General features: G+C 34.1%; 1 protein-coding gene across 26 annotated transcripts in view; it reads right to left on the bottom strand.

Moving 5' to 3' along the window:
- Positions 1–22,970, bottom strand: part of CAMK2D (calcium/calmodulin dependent protein kinase II delta) — a 337,844-nt gene that overhangs the window by 144,472 nt on the left and 170,402 nt on the right. For all 26 annotated transcript variants that reach the window (XM_059170069.1, XM_059170007.1, XM_059170077.1 and 23 more), the window contains exon 4: positions 14,284–14,338. In XM_059170069.1, the coding sequence (XP_059026052.1) occupies positions 14,284–14,338 (55 nt within the window). The remainder of the gene's footprint in view (positions 1–14,283; positions 14,339–22,970) is intronic.

Genomic DNA, 22,970 nt, shown 5'->3' with positions numbered 1-22,970 from the left:
ATGGACTACAATATAGGTCATAAAACACCCCTTAACAAGTATAGAAGAATAAAGATCATACAATGTCTTTTCTAGACTATATGGAATTAAACTAGTAGTTAATATCAGAAATATAGCTGAAAAATCTAAAATACTTACAAATTAAACAACACATGGGTAAAAGAAGAACTCTTGAGAGAAACTTAAAAATATTTTGAATTAAATGAAAATTAAAATACAACTTATCAAAATTTGTGGGATGCAGTACATATAGGGAAATTCATAGCACCGAATGCCTGTATTTGAAAAGAAAGATATAATATCAATAATCTGAGCTTCCATTTTAAAAAACAAGAAAAAGTAGCAAATTAAATTCAAAATAAGCAGAAGAAAAGAAATAATAAAATAAAAAATAAAATAATAAAAATAAAATAATAAAATTAGAAGAAATCAATAAAATTGAAAATGGGAAATCAATAGAGAAAATCAACAAAGGCAAAAAAGCTAGTTCTTTGAAAAGATCAATGAAATGCATAAGCCTATAATCAGGCTAACCAAGATAAAAAGAGAGAAGACACAAATTACTAGTATCAGAAATGAAAGAGAAGACATCATTACAGATACCACAGACGATAAGAGGATAATAAAGAAATATTACAAATAACTCTATGCCCTCATATTTGATAACCTAGATGAAGTAGAACAATTCCCTGAGAGACACTATCTGCCAAAATAACTCAAGAAGAAATAGATAATACAAATAAGCCTATCTATTAAAGAAATAAGATCATTAATAACTTCTCAAAACAGAAAATAGGCTTAGATGGATTCACTGGTAAATTATACCAGACACTTAAGAAATAATACCAGCTCTTTACATTTTCAGCCAGAAAACAGAAGTAGAGTGAATACATGTCAATAGGTCCTGTGAGGCAAGCATTACTCTACCACCAGAACACAATAAAGACACTACAAGAAAATTATAGACCAACATAGATACAATATCCTCATCAAAATATTAACAAATTGAACCCAACAGTATATAAAAAATTATATATCATTAAAAAAGGGATTTATTTCAAGTATACTAGGCTGGTTTAACATATGAAAATCAATAAATGCTATCTATCACATCAACATAAAAACAGAAAAATCACATGATCATATTAGTTTATGCAAAAAAATTTGACAAAATTCAGAACCCATTCATGGTAGTAACTCTCAGAAAACTAAGAACAGAAATGACCTCCTTCAACTTGATAAAGAACATCTACAAAATATCACAAGCTGACATCAATTTAATAGAAATATGAAGCTTTCCCACTGACATCAAGAGCAAGATAAAAATGTCTTTTACCAATATCATACTGGAAGTCCTAATTAATGCAATAAGACAAGAAAAAGAAATAAAAGGCATACATACAAATTGGGAAGGAAGAAATACACTAGTCTTTGTTCACAGATAACACGATTATCTATGTTAAAAACCCTGAAGAATCAACAACAAAGTTTTTGGTACTAATAAGCAAATATAGCGAATTGTAGAACACCTGGTTAACATACAAAAGTCTATCACTTTACTGAAATTAAAAACACTACCATTTGGGGCACCTGGGTGGCTAGGTCAGTCAAGCGCCTACCTTCAACTCAGGGTGCTGGGATCAAGCCCCGCATCGGGCTCCCTGATCAGTGGAGAGCCTGCTTCTCCCTCTCCCTTTGCCCCTCCTCTTGCTCATGCTCACTCTTTTTCTCAAATAAATAAATAAAATTTTAAAGGACAAAAACACTTTACCATTTACATTTCACTTCCCCAAAATGAAAACTGAGGTATAAGACTGACAAAATATGTAAATATTTCCTATATAAGAAAAAGTACAAAACTCTGATAAAAGATCTCAAAGAAGAACTAAATAGATGGAGAGATATTCTACGTCTATGGAGAGGAAGATTCAGCATGGTCAAGATGTCAGTTCTTACCAACTTGATCTATGAATTCAACACAATGCCCCTCAAAATGTCAGCAAGTTATTTTGCGGATATAAACAAACTGATTCCGAAATTTATACAGACAGCCAAAAAACCCAGGATAGCATACAGCACTAAAAGAGAAGAACAAAGATGGAAGACTGACACTATCTGACTTTAATACTTAATATAAAACTATGGTAATCAAGGGGCATGTGTGAGGCTCAGTCAGTAAAGCATCTGACTCTTGATTTCAGGTCAGGTCATGATCTCAGTGTTGTGCGATTAAGCCCCATGCCTATCATGGAGCCTCCTTAAGATTCTCTCTATCCTTCTCTCTTTGCCCTCACACTCTCACTCTTTCTCAAAAAAAAAAAAAAAAAAAAAAAAAAAAAAGAGAGAGAGAGAGAAAGCTACAGTGCTCAAGATAGTGTGGTATTAATGAAAGGGTAAACAAACTGATCAATGGTACAAAACAGAAAGCCCAGAAATAGACCCATATATAGTTACTGATCTTTGATGAAAGAGCAAAGGCAATACAACAGACTGTTCAACAAGTGACGCTGGAAACCTGGACAGCCACATGTAAAAAACAAACAAACAAAAACCTAGACACAGACCCCTTACACCATTCACAAAAATCAACTCAAAATTGATCATAGACCAAAATGCTAAATGCAAAACTATAAAACTCCTGGAAGATACTGTGGGAGAAGATCTAGGTGATCTTAGATATGGGGATGACTTTTAGATAGAACTTTAAGGCCATGATTCATGAAAGAATGAAATGATAAAGTAAACTACATTAAAACTAAAAACTTCTGCTCTGCAAAAGACATTGTTGAGAAAATGAAAAGACAAGTCACAGACTGAGAGAAAATATCTGCAAAGACATCTGAAAAATGACTGTGATCCATAGTATACAAAGACTTCTTAAAACTCAAAAACAAGAAAATGAACAATCTGATTAAAAAATGGGCAAAAGACCTGAAAAGATATCTCACCGAAGACACATGGATGAAAAATAAGCATATGAAAAGATGCTCCACATCATATGTCATTAAGAAATTGCAAATTAAAACAATGATATACTGCTGCACATCCATTTGGGTGGCCAAAGTCCAAAACACTGACAAATGCTAAATGCTAACAGGATTTGAAGCAACAGGAACTCTAATTCATTGCTGGTGGGAGTGTAAATAATACAGTCACTTTGGAAGACAGTTTGGCAGCTTCTTACAGAGCTAAACATACTCTTAAGATATAATCCAGCAATTGTGCTCCTTGATATTACCCAAAGGAGCTAAAAACTTACGTCCACATAAAAACCTACACCTGAATATTTATAGCAGCTATATTTGAACTGCCAAAACTTGGAAGCAACCAATAGGTCCTACAGTAGATGAGGAGATAAATAAACAGTAGCTCATTTAGAGAATGGGGTATTACTCAGTGCAAAAAGAGATGAACTATCTATCCATTCAAAGACCTGAAGGAAACTTAAATGTATATTGCTAAGTGAAAGAAGCAAATCTGAAAAAGGCTATATTCTGTCTGATTCTAACTATATGGCATTCTGGAAAAGGCAAAACTATGGAATCAGTAAAAAGATTAGTGGTTTCCAGGGTTTAGGGAGGAGGATGAGATGGATAGTGGAATACAGGCGATTTTTACTGGAGTAAAACTATTCTGTAGAGTACTTCAGTGCTGGATACATGACATTACATTAGTCAAAACCCATTCGAAGTCCACTTCTAAAAGTAAACCCTAATGTGAACTATGGACTCTAGGCAAAAATGATGTGTAAATGTAGATTCATCAGCTGTAATGAATAACAAACTGTGGTGCAGAAAGGCAATAGTGACAAAGTTGGATGTGATTAGGAATGGGCATATGTAGGATTTCTCTGTACTTCATACTCAATTTTGCTTTGAACCTAAAAGGGCTCTAAAAATATATACTTTATTAAAATTAGAAAATAATTTTATAAATATTATAAAGTTTCAAAAATCCTGAATTCCTAATTTTCCAACTTCATAAACATAAATATGGGGTTGATATAATATCAAGAAATTCAGATTTCTATTAAAGAGAAAGAACTACAAAATGACCAAATGAGAAAGAAACTGGCCTTTTGGAATTTAAGACAATTATCCCTGACAAAAATTCTAAAGAAGCCATCAGGTAGTATTCATCACAAAGAGCCTCCTTTCTCCTTTAGGTTATTAACTAATTAATATTCATGAGACAGGTTATATATTATGTCATACAAACTGAAAGTGTCCATGAACATTAAAGAACCATGATGTGTGGGTAAAAGAGCTGAGTTTGCGACTTTGTAGCAGCACCACAGTACACGACAAAAGCTGAGTATTTACTTTGCTTTCTATTCAGAAAGAAATCAAAAGAACATCTCTATAACTTTCTATTAAAAAAAGTATAATATGTCAGGGTCATTGAAAGTGTTTTTCTGGGGGCACCTGGCTGGCTCAGTACGTAAACATTTGCCTTTAGCTTAGGTCATGATCTCAGGGTCCTGGGGTAGAGCCCTGTGTCAGACTCCCTGATCCGTGGAGAATTGGCTCTGCTTCTCCCTCTCCCTCTGCTCTTCCCTCCTCCCCTGCTCGTGCTTGCTCACTCTCTTTCAAATAAATAAATAACACCCCCCTCAAAAAAAAAATGGTTTTATGTAAAAAATATAACAGATGCATTACTATTTTATTCATTTTCTAACTATTAGGACACTGAGATTATTTAGTGTAACTTTGTAAAAGCTGTATTTTCCCAGTGACCCTCTATAATTCTAGAATTAGAGAGTTCCACTACAGTGGACATTACATTTATTTTTAAAATAGCCAAAATATTTTCATTCAAACACTTTTCTAAAACCAAATGAGAAATGCAATGCAATATCTTCACAGCATTAGAGTTTCTTTGTTATTTGAAATATCCTCTACTTTAAGTAGACTGTTTCTTGCATATAAAGTGCCATCTAAAAACAAAATTCAGAGACTCAACTTGGTTCTAAAAAGTATATTCAGAGGTCCTATACCTTATAACTTCCTTTTTTGTTCCTACCAACATCTTACTTCAGGTACTTACTATCTTCTACCTGGATGTTAGTGTAGTCAATTTCTAACAGGGTTCATACCTCTGATCTGATCTCTTTGCTTCAATTACCATGCTCACAACAAAATATACTTTTGCTATAATTACTGATTCAGTTTTCTTTCTTTTGACAGGAGTTCAACCCAGAGGCCTATTCTCAAGTGCTGTTTACAGTGCACTGATAGCAATCAAGTAATCTTTAATTTGTGTGTTCCACATTTTGATCAGGGAGTGGAAATTATTTTTGCCACTACTTCCTATATGTACTGTTATAAATCAAATGTGACCAAAAAATACTAAAATCAAATATAAGACAAATGAAATATACCAGGTTTTAAGAAGGATAAAATTTGCTGTGACTAACAGGCCAAAGATGTTCAGAAAAATCAGACTAACCCTCTACCCCTAAAAAGATTTATAATCATTAGAATATAAATGGAATATCTATTCCTTGTGAGACACAGAATATTATCAGCATAAGAGAAGAATTTTACTAAATAACCATAAAGATGACCAAATAATGAGGGCACACACAGGTGTGTTCCCAGACTCTGTGAAACTTATTACACTATATTTGTGTGTTTTATAAAATTGCTGACCTGTGGGTTATGCAGTCAAATATTCTAGAAGATCAAAGAATGCTATAACAGTATGAGATTGCTTTTAGTTCTTTTGAAGGGAAAAACTGTCATTCACCTTCCCCTCAATCAGTTTATCCACAGTTCCTGATAGAGAATAGTGCAGACTAAGGGTACATTTGTTGAATGAAGACACAGAGAAAGACATAATTACGTCTGCTTCAACTTCAGTTCTTCCCATTGCATCTGCAGGTATTCCTGACTAAGTGAATGTTGGCTCTTTCTCCCAAACCTCACCTACCTCTTAACAGCTTCTATCACATTAGGTCTATCACATTAGGTCTATACTACAGGTATTTTTAAGCTGTCTAATCCCCTTTCTGAACTATAAAATCTTCAAAAAAGGGAATGGTGTCTTTTCTTTTCATTTTTCAGTCTTGATATTGCCAATATAATAATCAGCTCCTCACCAGTCCAAGGGGCATAGTTTCTGAAAAGTATTTAATACTGTTATAACTTCAAATTTGTAAAAATGAAAAATATACATGTCTTCCCAGTAGTAACTACAAAGCAGGCAATCTGACCAAGCTTTCTGGTTGGTATAAAAATGATAAAATGAGATCCAGGGAGGGAGCACATCAGGTTCTCTGAATATTCAATTTTAAAATTATCAAAATGGGACATTTATTTTTAAATGTTCAGAAACACTACCTTTTTTCCTAAAACATTAGGCATAGTGTCTTGCATTTAGTAGGCACCCATTACATATTTGATGAACATAATTTCTTATGTGGGAACAAAAACACAAATACTTTAAAACGGCGGGGGGGGGGGGAGTATTTCATGTTCCAAGATGTGTTTTTGCTAGGGGAAAAGAACATTCTTTTTAAAGACGTAATAATAGAATTTTTCTCTAATAACTTAAAAGCATAATAAATTTTCTAATATTTAAAAATGTCACCAGGAGTCCTTACTAATTCCACCAGAAATCTCAAATTAATGAGAACAGCATCCTGGCCTCACAGAACAGGAAAGGACTTGAGACAAATTTTTCACCTGGTCCCACAGCCCCATTTCGTATGAGAAAAATGATTAGAGAAAATATAATGTTAAATTGTTAGCGTTGGGTAGCTCTGAGACTGAAACTTAAATCTTTTCATCCTGGATCAGCACTTTTGCCCATAAACCTTAATCTAATCCATCTATTTTATTTCCCTATTGAGATTACAAAATTCAACCCAAGTGTTATTCTCTTACACATTTACTTAGGACTGTGATATTTCCCTACTTCATTATACATTCACCCAACATGCACATAATACAAATCTTTGCTGACATTCAGTTCCTGAAATATATATGTCACATTCAGATGACTGCCCTTGTCAAGGCTTTATTCTCAAAGAAATGAACTGAATCTGCCTTATGTGCCTAAGGCCAATGGCTCTGACTGCAGGCCTCTCCCTTAGGGATTACAATTCTAGCTCCATCATTTCCCTGCCTGGCCTTCCCCTAGATTTCAGATAAAGCCTCAAGTTTTATCTCCCTGAGCTGCTGAGGTGTGCCGGGAAAACCCTGCTGGGTGCAAACCCAGAGCAAGGATGATTTCATCATTTGCTGTGAAGAGGTCTTTGCTTTCAGGCAGGTCTTTTCCACTGATTACTGAGCCTATTTGCAAAAGTGATTACTACTGCTGTATAGTTCGAAAAGGTGGCTAGATACCTGAATGAAAAATGTAAATTTAAAATAACAAAAAAAAAACCTTTTTTTTTTTTTAATTTAAATGAACTGATTGCCTCTTCTGTTTTGGTTTTTAGAAAGGGAAAAGTATTCCATTAGAAGAAAACTCAGGGCACCTATAAAAATAGAACTTCCCATTAGATTGTGAATAGCTGACATTCCACAGGAAGTATGCACAAGTACCACACTGCCAAAATCATCATCAAAAGGACAAACACAGGAACATTCCTTCTTTAGGAATTTAAGTAGTTATTTTATCTTGGGACTGATTGGCTAAATGACTTCAATTTTCCCATATGAGTATTTCATTGATGTATAAAATATTCATTTTTCTAAAGCCATTTATTTTTCTTTATAGAGTAAGTACCACAATTAGATAATTTAGAGGGATTACATCTGTTTTAATTTCTTTTTAGTCACTGAAAATCTATACTTTAAACCACTGTTTTCCAACTGTCTCTAAAGCTGGGTGCTTTATTGGACTGTATTTAACTAGTTCATTAATCTCATTTACTGGCGAAGAATTCTGATAAAAACTGCTCATAACTCCTCTAAAACTTTAAACATTGAAGAACAATTGCAAAGAGTCTGAGCTTCTCAGTCTAGCAAAAGAGGTTCAATTGTCTGATGTAGCATATTTGATGTTACTATGGTTCAAATGTAAACTTACACTTTGGTTTCAGACATTAATAACACAAGTATCATTGTGACAGATACAATCCACTATAACTGAAAATCTTATTTTGTATTCACATGAACTGCTTTTTTATATGTTCTGTACCAATTACTTAAAATATGATGCATACAAAAATAAACTTTATTCTGAACTCCATGATTCTTATCATTCTCTCCATTTAATAATATAGAAAACTATACAATTTTAAATGTGAATATAACTTGGTAACTATAGAAAAGTGATATGGTATGGCCTGAGAAGAAGAGTATTGCCCTTTTATATATATGACCCAACACTGATGTGCTTCTTGAAGCTGAAGCAGATCAGAATACACCACCCTACAATATACCAGTTTGGCAAAAAGACTATTTTGAGCTCAAGTCAACTGAGAACAAATAAATACAGGAAGAGTTCTCTACCTTTCCCTTATCTGCCCAAAAGCAGGGCATAAATTTCTCTTTGAGGAAGGTATCTGTTCCAAGTACCAGGGAGGGAAGAGCAATTTTTATCATCTAAGACAAGAATTTGACACCTTCACTGCTTCTTTCACTTCTTTTCTACAAACTCTCATGCACATATTAATAAAAACCATGTGCCTTTTATTCTGTTCATCTGCCTTTAGTCTAATTCACATGGTTCTAATTCACATAGTTCATGCACTGAACATAAGAGGGTATAGGAAAGTATACCCTCTCTGATAGAGCCACTATCAAATCCAATTCTGAATAATGGTACTCAGGTAAATGAGCATTAGCAAAAGTGTTTTTCATTTCAGCATTTATCATAGCATGAAAAACATATCCCAGTTTATAATACTATATCTGTAATTTATATAGCAAAGAATAATTAACAAATTAAATCTATTAAGAAATAACAACAGGTCTGAAAAAAAATAGGGTAGATACATTTCTCTAACTAAACGCATTAAAAAATATATATATATATTCCCTGTTCTCCCAGGCCCTGTCCAGCAATGAGGAGGAATACCCCTGGGGTATTCCTAAACAGAAAACCTGGACTAAACAGAAAACCTGGACTTCCACTTCCACCTGAAAGTATTAAGATGGTACCTAATAACTCCTGCCAATGTGTTATCAAAGGAGGCCTGTTAACAAGATCAAAATTAGATCCTCAGTCTCATAAAATAATACCCAAAATGTCTAAGATATAATACAAAATCACTGCTTATATCAAGAACCAAGAAAATTTCTATATGAATGAGAAAAAAACAATGAACAGATGTCAACACCAACACCACCAAGATGACAATCTAGTTGGAATTATCTGACAAGGATTTTTGATCAGCCTAATAAAATGTTTCCATGAGCAATTAAAAACACAGTTGACCAGGGCGCCTGGGTGGCTCAGTGGGTTAAGCCGCTGCCTTCGGCTCAGGTCATGATCTCAGGGTCCTGGGATCGAGTCCCGCATCGGGCTCTCTGCTCAGCAGGGAGCCTGCTTCCTCCTCTCTCTGCCTGCCTCTCTGCTTACTTGTGATTTCTCTCTGTCAAATAAATAAATAAAATCTTTAAAAAAAAAAAAAACACACAGTTGACCAGAAAAAATAGGAAGTCTCAGCAAAGACAGAGAATTTATAAAAAAACCAACAGTCTGTAGTAGAACTGAAAAAATTACAATAACTGAAATGAATGCATTCAACAGCAGAGTGAGGAAAAAATGGATTAGTCAACTTGAAGAAAACAGTATAAATTTTCTAATGTGAACAAGAGAAAAAAGAAGATTAAAAATGAACAGAGGCCCAGGAATTTATGACTATAACAAAGGATCTAGCATTCATGTTATCAAGTTCCGGAAGGAGAAGAGAAAGAAGGCAAGGGTAAAAAAATGTATTAAAAAAAAAAACCAGTGTCCAAAAATTTCCCAAGTTTGGCAGAAGACATAAACCTGTATATTCAAGAGGTTAAGTGAACACAAAATAAGATAAACTCTTAAGAAATCTAAGCCAAGGCACATCCTGGTCAAACTTCTAAAAACTGCAGGCAATGAAAAAAAATCTGTAAAGCAGCTGGAGAGAAAGAACACCTTACTTTTAGGGGCAAAACAAAATGACAAAAGATTTTTCATCAGAAATCAAAGAATCCAGTAGGAATTGATGTAACAGTAAAAGAATATAACTGTTTACCTAGAATAAAGGAGTTAAGAGGGAAATCAAGACATTTTTAGAAAAAGGAAAGTAAGAATTTGTTGCTAGCATATCTACTCTGAAAAAATGGCTAAGGAAGTCAGTAAGGAAGAAAGGAAATCATTAAGAAATAAAAAGGATCCTACAACATGAGAATGGAAGAAAGGACAATGGAGAAAGTAAAAATACAAGTTCTGAGAAAGGACTGAAGAGGAAGGACTAGTGCAATATGGAGTGGTGCCAAACTACAGGCATGTGAACAAGCCATGGGTGGACTGTGACTATGGAGAGGAGCACTAAAATGGGGCTGTGCATAATCAGAGCTTCAGTCTCTATTCTCCAGCACACACCAATCACGAACATGGTAGACACACGTGGCTGTTTACCTAATATGCAAAACTCTCCTATTTTCTTGTTAACAAAGCCATAATTTAGATCTTACCTAACCATGCACATGGTGAATCAAGAGAAGCCAGTTCCCTCCCAAGACCTACATATTAAATTTATAGTTGGTCAAAGCCAATTGTTACAGTTCCATTCCCTCATCAATACCTGATTCAGGCAGGGGCATAAGAAGAAACTCTAAACAGTCATTCATTAAAATAAGTAAATAAGTGAATAAATAAATAAATAGCAGGGATTCACTAACAGATTATCTCCTGAGGATCTGCTGAGAAAGGATAAAAACATAGGCAATGGCATTAATACTGTCCATTTTTCTCACTGTGAAAGTCACTAATATCTGAAAATGTGGTAGCCAACCTGAGAATAAACTCACATACTACAGAGCACAAACAAAAAGATAGAAAAAACTTGATTTCTTAACTACATCATCGAAGGGCTGAATCAACCAGATCTAACACTAACCTACCTTTAGAATCATATTACAAAAAATATCTTTTTCTTATCTATTTCCCAAGCATTACATGAAAATGCTGGACAGTAGTCCAGCATATGAATTTTCCATAATTATGCAACTGTTTCTCTATTATTGGATCCTTAAGATGCCTTTTTTTCTTTTCTTTTTTTTCCCATTATAAAAGCTGATGCAATGAACATCTTTTGGTATAAAGTTTTATCTAAATTTAGCATATGATTTCCAAGGATTATATTTCTAGAAGTGAAATTACTATGTCAAATGATATATGACCTAATCCTAGCCAGTGAGAGGAAATGAAACATTTACTGGGTAAATTTTTCACTCATATAAAGAACAAGAGACAATGACTTTCACTGAACATTAGCATGTCATATATAATACCTTGAACCATACCAATTTGAGAACAAAGCCAAGTAATTAAAAGATGGACATCTGATATTGTTGTTGAACCCCTGAATTAACCAACTTCAAGGACCCTACTTTTAGTCTTTTTCCATTGTTTATAGTTCACTTTCAATTTTTTTTATTTGACACACAATGTTGCATTAGTATCAAGTATACAACATAGTGATTCAACATCTCCATACATTATGCTATGCTCATAAGTTTACCTACCATTTGTCACCATACAACGCTATTACAATATCACTGAAAATACTCCCCTATGTCTCTTATTTCTGTGATTTATTCATTCTATAACTGGAATCCTGTATCTTCCACTCTCCTTCATATATTTTGCCCTTCCTTTTCACACCTCCCCCGACCCTCTGGCAACCATCAATTTGTTCTCTGAATCTGCTGTTTGTTTGTTTACTCACTTTTGTTTTTTAAATTACACATGGGAGTAAAATCAAATGGTATTTGTCTTTCTCAAGACCTCATCCTTTCTTTGTTGCAGTGTAATGTTCTATTTTATGTGTGTGTCTGTGTGTGTGTGCATATATACACACCACATCTTGTTTATCTATTTATCTACTGATGGACACTTAAGTGTCTTCCATATCTTGGCTACTGTAAATAATGCTGCAATAAACATAGGTGAGCTTATTTCTTTTCAAATTAGGACTGTCACATTCTTTGCATAAATACCCAAGAGTGGAATTACTAGATCTTATGTTATTTTTATTGTTAATTTTTTTTTAAAGATTTTATTTATTTATTTGACAGAGAGAGATCACAAGTAGGCAGAGAGGCAGGCAGAGCGAGAGAGGAGGAAGCAAGCTCCCCACTGAGCGGAGAGCCCGATGCGGGACTTGATCCCAGGACCCTGAGATCATGACCTGAGCCGAAGGCAGCGGCTTAACCCACTGAGCCACCCAGGCGCCCCTTATTTTTAATTTTTGGAGGAACTTCCATACTGTTTTCCAGAATGGCTACACCAATTTTTACATTTCCACCAACAGTACACATGGGATCTTTTTTCTCTACATCCTCATCAATGTTTAATATTTCTTGTGTATTTTGTTTTAGCCATTCTGAAAAGTGAGGTGGTATGTCACTGCAGTTTTATTTTGTGTTTCACTGATGATGAGTGCTGCTGAGCATCTTTACATGTGACCCTTGACTATCTGGATGTCTTCTTTGGAAAAATGTCTATTCAGATCCTCTATCCATTTTTTAATTAGATTGGGTTTTCTGGGGTTGAGCTGTAAAAGCTCTTTATATATTTTGGATATTAACCCATTATTGGATATGCCATTTGAAAATACCTTTTCCCATTCAGTAAGCATAATTTTTTACTTTTGCTAATGGTTTTCTTTGCTGTGCAAAAGCTTTTTATTTTGATGTAGCCTAATAGTTTATTTTTGCCTTTGCTTCCCTTGCCTTAGGAGACATATCTAGAAGAATGTTGCTATGACTGATATCAAAGTTACTGGGCTTTAATCCATGTTGAGTTTATTTTTATGTATGTGTTAGGAAGTGGTCCAGTTTCATTCTTTTGCATGTAGCTGTCCAATTTTCTCAGCACCACTTATTGAAGAGACTGGCTTTTTTCCCATTGTATATTCTTGCCTCTTTTGCCATAGGTTAATTGACTACATAAATATGGGTTTATTTCTGGACTCTCTGTTTCATTGATGTATGTGTCTTTGTGTGCCAGTACCATACTGTTTTGATTACTACAGTTTTGTAGTATGTCTTGGAATTTGGGACTGTGATACCTCCACCTTTGTTCTTCTCTCTCAAGACTCCTTTGGCTGCTCAGTTTTTTGTTTTGTTTTGTTTTGTTTGGATGTGTGGTTCCATACAAATTTTAGTATTATTTGTTCTAGTTCTGTGAAAAATGCTGCTGGTATTCTGATAGAAATTGCACTGCAAGTATGGATAGCTTTGGGTAGTGGTGACATTTAAACAATATTAATTCTTCCAATGCAAGAGCATGGAATATCTTCCTATTTGTTTTTGTTGTTTTCAATTTCTTTCATCAGTATTTTATGAGAGTTTTCAGAGTACAGGTCACCGTCCTGATTAAGTTTATTCCTAGGCATTTTATTATTTTTGGTGCATTTTTAAATGGAACTGTTTTCTTAATTTCCCTTTTCTGCTACTTTGTTATTAGTGTGTAGAAATGCTACCAATTTTTGCATATTGATTTTGTATTCTGCAACTTGACTATTACTTCTAATAGATTTTTGGTAGAGTCTTTAGGGTTTTCTATGTATGGTATCATGTCATCTACAAATAGTGAAAGTTTTACTTCTTCCTTACCAATATGGATGCCTCTTATTTCTTTTTCTTATCTGACTACTGTGGTGAGGACTTTCAGACTATGTTGAATAAAACTGGTGAAGTGAACATCCTTATTTCTGATCTTAAGAGAAAAATTCCCTTGTTTTTCACCACTTAGTATGATGTTAGCTAGGGTTCTTTTTATATAAGACAATAAATCATACAAAGTCCAAAAAATTCAATGGAAAATTAGCTCATATCAGCCATTTGTATGCCCAGAGATAAAACTGAGAACTGCTTATGGTATCACAGTGAACAATTCAAACAGACTCCTGTTTCAGTTATGAAGATTAATGTAAGTTTTAAATAAACACTCCTGAACAGTCACATTTTTTCAAAAAGAATTAGAGTTGAATGCTATTTGCAGAACATCTAAAAAAATATATAGGGTCATTAATTTAGACTGCAAATTAGAAAAAAATCACATTTAATTCAAAATGGTCTTCAAATAGCAAAAATAAGTGAACACAAAGTATGTTGTACTTACAAATCAAACACCAAATAATGGAAGCCCTCTTCTGATATGCTGTCATGAAGTCGCACTAAAAAAAAGGCAGGGGGAGAAAAAAGTTTATGTTATACATATGCCAATGATGAACATTAAATCAGACTTCTACTGGGCGTCTTTCTCCTAACTAAAAGTGCTGGTAACATCTTTTTTCTATGCTCTGCTAACTAGTATCCTTTATAACAAGGCTTGGGTTCAGACAAACCCAAGTTTTAGATTCTGGTTCTGATTATTATTACTGTGTAGAGTTAATCTTTTTCTTTTTTCTTTTTTTTTTTTTTTTTTTTTTTTGTTAGGAGAGAGGGCAAGCAGGAGAGGGAGAGTCATATGGAGAGGGAGAGAGAAAGAATCTTAATTAAGCAGACTCCACACTCAGTGCAGAGCCCAATGTGGGGTTTGATCCCACAACCCTGAGATCATGACCTGAGGCGAAATCAAGAGCCAGATGCCCAACTGACTGAGCCACCCAGGTGCCCTTGTGTGAGCTTAATCAAATTAATCAGCTTATAATGACAACAGTACCTATACTTTACAAAATGGTTGAGAAGGTTAAATAAGACAACAAAAGTAAAATAATCCACATGTTGCTGGGATAAATAAATATTAATGACTGTTATAATACTAAATATATCTATTCGAAGTTACCAGGTTCTAGGACTTCTGCTCTCCCTGCCCCCGCCTTTTTTTAGTGGGGGTCGGGGTAGAGAGAGTTTCTACATAGCATTCCCTGGCCAACCTGTCAACAGAGTTTTTATTATGCTACTTCTAAACTCAAGTCACCAAAATACATTTAACAAGTCAGCCAAAAATACATAAGTAGTACTTCTAATAAAAAAATCTACTAGTTCCTCAAATTAATACTACTTCGATTTTTCCAATGAGCTAGACTTTCACTGATAGCTATCCAAAACAAATATTTTGCTCTTCTGAATGGAAAACACTCTACTGTATCTCCAAAGTAAACTACACATATATATAATTTACATACTACTTTTCCTGCTATTTATTTTTGCACAAGTCCCCTGCCTCCCCCAATGCATCCCCATAGATGGTTAATGCTTCCTATTTATCTAAATCACCTGAAGTAGCTTGGCCTTCACTGGGAGCAACAGAGGGCAGAAAAAACAACAAGCCTGCAGGACACAACCTCTTTTGAAAAGTCACCACAAAAGGATAATGATTTCTACTACCACTGGTCCTTAGCATGTTCCCCATGCAATGATGACCACCACACAGAAAATGTGGAAGAACATTTAGATTGTTACACAAACTCTAATGATCTACAGAGGGAGTCTGCAGTACCCATGAAATTCTCAAGGTCACAGACTTAATATAATGTCCATTCTTTACAATCTAGTTCCATCCCCTTCAGACACCATCCTTGGGCCACTATTAAAAATTTTTTTGAATCTCTCTTTAGAAATATTTCTAAGGTACAGAACGAAAGACTTTTTGTTCCATTATATAGAATTTCTTTCTCATCATTACTACCATTCAGTTATCGTATTTCACAGGTTTTTGAATCCCTCCCAGAGACCTGACAAATGGTAGATGGTCTTTCATATAATTGCTTTGAGCACTTACTATACTATGTGCTGGGCATTCTTCCAAGTCCCCCCACTGCCCTGCCACCAAAGCTTGATATACCTATATATGCCTAAAATAAAACTATTAATATCAAACAATTCTTCCATAACTTTAATTGTGTGAAGGGTATTCTTTAGTTTACAAATATCAAAGATGCCCACTACCTTTGTTTAAACTTATACTGCCAAAGAAAACCGAAAGTTAGTCTCAATGATGTATTCTGTTCATAGTCATTCAGCACAGTAAGGAAAGTCGGTGATAACAGGTAATTCAGTGGCTTTCTTGAATGACACAGTCTCACAGACTACCTACCTCACTGAGCAGCTGTAATACAACCTGTGTTTAAATAAGCCCAACGAATGGTATGTCTACTTAAGTCAGACAGTTATTTGATGAAAGTAAGATGATTTCCATCCTATTGAAGTTAAAATGAGAAGTAAAATTACAATGTGAGCAGGAGGAAATGATTCTTTCTTTCTTCCACTGTCTCAAAATAAAAAGTTGAAGTAGAGATGGGGATCTCAGGTTTTCAGATCAAAGGGTTGTAGAGCTAAACAGAAGTGGAAATTTCAGGTACAACTGGAGAAATATTACTTTCTGGTTCTATTTGGAATAAAATCTTCTTAGTATGATTATCACTTTCTTATTAATAATTGCACATCATCATTTAGAAGTACATTTTTTTTTAAAAAGTTAAGAGTTGCTCGGATGCAAGCCTAATGAACAACGCATACTGGTTTTGGTGAAGACTAGTTTCACAAAAGTATTTAGCCAGCAAGCACATAATAATTACTTAAGGATAAACCATTTGGCCCAAGTTCACTACTTTTGCATCACACAATTCCAAAACAACCTCCACTATTTCTAAGCAGCCATTTTGACCAGGTGAGATCAATTACAATTGAGTGAGTTTGTTGATGTAGCAGAAAAAACTAACAACTTCTTTACTGGGGATAAAAATCTACATATTTCCTTCCTTCCTTTATTCCTTCCTTCCTTATGATCTCTCCACCTCCTTCCACTCTTAAAGAACTAGAAAACAAAACTAAATGCAATCATCACAATTTTATTTATTAACCAAACTCTATAATTTCATCTTTGCGTGGATGTTCCACTGTTTACAACTACTCTAAGGATGGGTTGGTTTCCTCTTGAGACTTTGAACTCTATCACTTTCAGAATTGATGATATTTTTATGTAGTCTGAAGACAATGTCTTATACACCACAGATATTACCTTTTTATCTTCACACCATTGCAGTCAATAAAAAGTATCCATCTTCCATCCTTTCCCTCTTTTTTTAAAATTAAATTAAAATTTTTTTCAGTGTTCCAAGATTCATTGTTTATGCACCACATCCAGTGCTCCATGCAATATGTGCCTTCCATAATACCCAACACTAGGCTCACCCAACCTACCACCCCCTTCCCTCCAAAACCCTCAGTTTGTTTCTCAGAATCCATAGTCTCTCATGGTTTGTCTTTTTTTTAACAGTTTGCCATGGATTGAAACTGTGTTTACTTTCACAAAAACTCACATTAGTTTCTCTCTATAAGTAACTGTCAATTCATTTCCATGCTGAAGGAAATACAAGATATTCTGTTCACCAGAGATGTTAGCCCAAGATTGCAGACATGGCCAGCCTTGAGAGGACTGTGGCTGCTCCATGTTGAAACATACTGCACTATGTTCTTGCTATGACTGCTCTTTGTATTGCCATAAACTGGACACAATTAACTTAATCACAGTCATCATTAAGAGGTTTTCAGACAGAAACGATAAAGAAGATAATGAGAAAAGCATTTGAGAACACAGGTTATGATACATCCTGGTAGTCATTCTTTTCGGAAGTTTGCTCAAAGGTAAAATGAAGTTTATGAATAAATGAGTTTTCATAAATGGTAACCATGTAACAGTTCTTATCCAGGATAAAATTTAAAATTCTAGGGCATTAAGTATTAGACTTATAAGGGGAGAAAAGGTGTTCCTGAGGCTAAAATGTTTCCAAAATTCAGTTGACCCATGGCCTAATTACTTTTCTTTCTCCCCCTCATATGTTATTCATTTGGTCATTTGTATTCAAATTATTATGGGATCACTGCTTTTTCTTCTGGTCCTACAATCCTGTATGATTTCACTGCAGTTTCTAGTTAAGTACTGGTTCCATAAAGGGGTCAAACAAGACTAAACAGGACATTGTAATTATCTGAGAAATTAATTTTATTTAAGTGCAAAAGAAGCTTCCTATTTATTTTAAAAATACCTTTTCATTTATGGGGTTAAAAGATATAATAACTACAGTCTTTACTATGTCAACACAATGCAAATAATTTTTTCAAGAGTTTAGTTAATATATAAAACCTTTTTCCATCATGTTTTGCAAATGAATATGTATAGACCTGAAGAGGTGAAAGAAACTTCCAAGGTTTAACAGCTAGCAACTGGCCAGGCTAGGACTGTAAACCAGAGCTGGAGGATTCCAAAGACCTGGTTCTTGCTCAGTGTACTATATGGACTCCCTAAAGTACATCTGTTAATGAACTACTTCTCCTCACCCCAAGATATAGAGTACAAATTAGTTTGTCCGGATAAAATAATATTTAAAAAAGAATTAAAGAGAAAGAAATAGTTAATATTAGACTAGAGAATGAAAAGCAGTGTTAAGGGAAAAAAAAGCACTTACACAAAAAGAAAAATATTTTGAGTTTAGAAAGTTTAAAATATGATGCTATAGTTTGGGGGATATAGAGACAGCTAGATGATATCTAAGATACAGAGCCAATACCAGCCACATTTGTCTTTCTATGCTGTCCCTAAATCCCTAGAAAACTGTTAAGCTCCTCTTCAATTTAGGAATGTTAGAATATCCAATGACTCAGCTATTTTACCTGATAGGACATTTAATGTACCAAAAATCCTAATTAGTTAAAGAATCTGGAAAACTTACACAATGTGTAATATACCATAAATTTAACTATTTGTTTCCAAAATTAACATTCCAATGACATGGATACTATGATAACATGGCAAGAGACAGAGGTATGTGTGTGTGCGGGTATTAGGAAGTAGAGATGGGTATGTAAGGGAGAAAAGGGAAAGACTAGGAGAATTAAATTCTAAATAGAAGCACGTTAAAATTGCTTATTAGGTACATTTTATCTATTTTGATGACGCATATTAAGAACATTTCTACCAAAAGAAAGTGAACATATTCTTTTACGAAGATTTATTATCTTTCAAAAAAGACTAATAGCACACAAAGTCACTTATTTCAATCGCAGCATACTTCCCTCCCTGTTTATTTCCTAACAACATCCTCTAAATACAATCAAGGGTGGTAAGTATAATTTTGTGAAATTATTTATACAACATATCATTTGGTTCAAATTATACTACTTATTCTTCCCTTCAACTATACTCACTACCTGCTGTTCTCTATTAGAATTTATTATGGAGATGTGGCAGCCTATTACATTGGTGGTTCCAATAGACCATGTCTATCAATGTCTATTAATATTCATGTCCTTATGTAGTCCTCTCCCACACTGACTCTGGGTTTGGCCATGTGAGTTGCTTTGCGTGATCAGCATGTGTGATGCAAACAGAGCCTTTATAATCTCTTATACATTGGAGTTGTCCTTTTAGAAACAACATGTTATGCTAAAAAGAAGTTTGGGGTAGACTTAGACAAGAGGCCACATGGAGAGAAACTCTGGAGGATGAGAGGCCATGTTGACATTCCACTGCTAGCAGAGCTCACTGCTGAAGGGAAATGCAATTATCACCTCAGTTACATCATGTGGAGTAGAATGACTATCCAAATAATCCAGTCAGTCCACAGAGCAATTAGAAGTAGTAAACTGATGTTGTTTTAAGCCACTAAGTTTGGAGTGGGAGTTGTTAACCAACAACAGATAAATAAACAAGAAAAACAATCTGAAATTTGTGACTGACCCATTATCCTCAAAGAATTCTTTCCCTATCACAAGGAACTTTTTTAGCAGAAAAAGAGAGTTGTACCTCAAAATATCAGTTATTAGAAACATCTAAAACTAAACATGGCAAGGCAATGCTGCCAATGTTATCTTACTGCTAATAAAATAATTCATACAGATTATATTGCATTTCCATAATCATTATTTGTCAGCTCTGAGCAATAGTCCTGGTTATAAATGAGGTAGATTTTGCATTTTGAGCTTTATTACGTTACAAGGATTACGGTAGTTGGATTTGGATTTGGTTCACACACTGGGATGGAAAAACTGGCATCTTTTAAGTCAAATGCTTTTTCTATTCCCATCAGTAGTTAATTATATTTCAGAGCTAGAGTAAGCACTAGCCAAGTATGGCCATGCAATGTACCATAGCCTTCTTAAAAGAGGGATGCCAACAATGAGTTTATTTGTTAAATTAAAAAAAAAAAAGAAAAGAAAAAAAAGCACACACACAAGTCTCAAACATTGTAACATTCAAATGGCACTATTCTAGAGAGAAATTTGAGCTCAGCCATTGCTACTGGGTCTTTTGTGACAAAGCTGATCATTTCTAGAGTGGAAAGTTTTCAAACAGACATAAAAACACTGAAAACCAAATTCAAAATCAAGCTAACATTTCTAAAACACTGAAGGCAAACCTGCATGTGCATGTTTTCTAAATTTCTACTCCTTATAACACAAGTAATAGTTAATAAAACAATACCATTTAAAATATATTTAGATTTGCATAGTTGAAAAATATACACACTCAACTTCTTTGAAATATGGATTCATGTACATTGTTCACATTTTGAGTAAAAACACAGAATAATAAATATTTCTTTGTTATTATTATCGAAGCCAATAGTTTTGTAGCATTTATTCTTTGATTCTGTTTGTCTTAATATGATACTTTTAAAATTTAAGCATAAAATGTGGAAATTTGACTTTGTTGGCTAGGCAAATAAACAAACTCAACTAGCACAGAAACCATGATCTGTCCTAATCTTAAATACCTGAACTCAAATTCCTTGAGTTGCACGAAGGATATATATGTTTGACAAATACTTACCAGTACGTTCTCATTAATAAATGCCAAATAAACTTTATTATTCAGTATTCAAATATTAAAATAACTTTAACATCAGAAATACAAAAATTATTTTAATAAAATTTCAAATACTTTTCTGTCATGACAAGAAAATGTTTTAAAAATTAAACTGTATTTAGGGGCATCTGAGTGGCTCAGTCATTAAGCATCTGCCTTTGGCTCAGGTCATGATTCTAGGGTCCTGCGACTGAGCCCCACATCGGGCTCCCCTCTCATGAGGGAAGCGAGCATCCTTCTCCCTCTCCCACTCCCTCTGCTTGTCTTCCCTTTCTCACTATGTCTCTGTCAAATAAATAAAATCTTAAAAATAAATTAAACTATATTTAAAAGCAATCCAGGGCTTATACTTAAGAAAAAGTAATTAGTAACTCATTTTTGAAAAGCAAATATAATTATTACATGAAAACTCAGTGGGGAATGTCAATGACATTAATTTTAACACTATTTTAAAAGTACAAAAAAGTCATCGGATCATAACATCAGTGCTGAAAATCAAAGCACACCAATTATGCTGACCATAATCTCCATCCTTATTCCCAAATTCTCACCCCATTTGCTGGTTCCAGATTAAAAATAAGAAAGTTTAGATTAGCTTCACTATCTATAAAATCAGATTAGTAACATTCAGGGCTGACTAGAACAAATAATGATGTCTTCTAATAGGCCAGAGCTAGTCATAAACACAGATTATTCAAAAAGGATTCTGACTTGTCAAAATATGTATTATTCAGAAAAATTTCAACCTGGGAAGATGACAGAACGTGAAAAAACATGACCAGTGGTTGCTAATTGTATGTTTACCTGCTATAGCAATCATGTAACACCATGAGTAACATGAAATAGCAAGCAATCCTTTTGCTTGAAAGAAAAAAGTCATAAAGAGCTAAATATAGAATTTCAGAGATGATTAATAAAAAAAAATCAATGGATACACTTTCCTGATCATTTTTAATAAAACTATATATGTGAGGAGAAATTAAATTAGAGGTTTATCACTAAGCCTACTAGTACCTAGAAATATTGTTTCCTTTAAAAATAATTTGAGATTATCTTGTTGCATATTTTAATTGTATGAATCCATTTTACTTGTTAAAATTTGGGTTTTTTTTTGGAAAAATGATTTCACTTCTTGGGAAAGCTAATATTTATTTTAAGTTTCCTTCATTTAAAAAAATCTTTCCTTTTTCAATTCTGCATCAAGATTATTTATGTATTTCAGTAAGTGTTTCCAGATTTTTCATTTTCTTTTTCCTTGCCCCATCTTTTAGTTATTCTACTTTCTAATACTTATATAAAGCTAATCAGTGATCACTCATGGATATTCTTAAATATTAGGAATTTTTAAAGGAAAAGAAACTATTGTTATTATATGACTTGTATATTACAGAAATCTTAAGATGGTGCACTTTCATATGTACTGTAATTATAAGGACTTAACAGAGCATTGGACTAATACCATCTTTTTAAAAAATATTTTATTTATTTATTTGTTTGACAGAGAGAGATCACAAGTAGGCAGAGAGAGAGAGAGGGTGAAGCAGGCTCCCTGCTGAACAGAGAGCCTGACGCAGGGCTCAATCCTAGGACCCTGAGACCATGACCTGAGCTGAAGGTAGATGCTTAACCCTGAGCCACCCAGGTGCCCTGGGCTAATACTATCTTTATGTTAAATTTATTCAAAATGTACACACCTTTCTACTATTAAATGTATTAAATGTATAAGACTGTCTGGTTAAGAGGATAAAAAATGGCCATTAGTAATTTCTCAGCTCTAAGTACCTGAACAGCATTATTATCTTTCTGATTGTGGAATCCAAAGCAGGTTGGTTCAACCACTCTGTATTCCATAGTCTGGGTCAAAAAGAGAAGCCCTATCAGTAATTTCACACCACCCTGCTCAGTTGGGTCCATATTTAACAGCAAGACACAAACACATTAAATGTCTTAAAGCAGTACAGTATTTAGCTACTTTTTAAGATTAAATAAGGCTTTGT

The sequence above is a fragment of the Mustela lutreola genome, chromosome 1 (assembly GCF_030435805.1).
Source record: "Mustela lutreola isolate mMusLut2 chromosome 1, mMusLut2.pri, whole genome shotgun sequence".
NCBI lineage: Eukaryota > Metazoa > Chordata > Mammalia > Carnivora > Mustelidae > Mustela > Mustela lutreola.
This window is presented reverse-complemented; position numbering and strand designations above follow the sequence as displayed.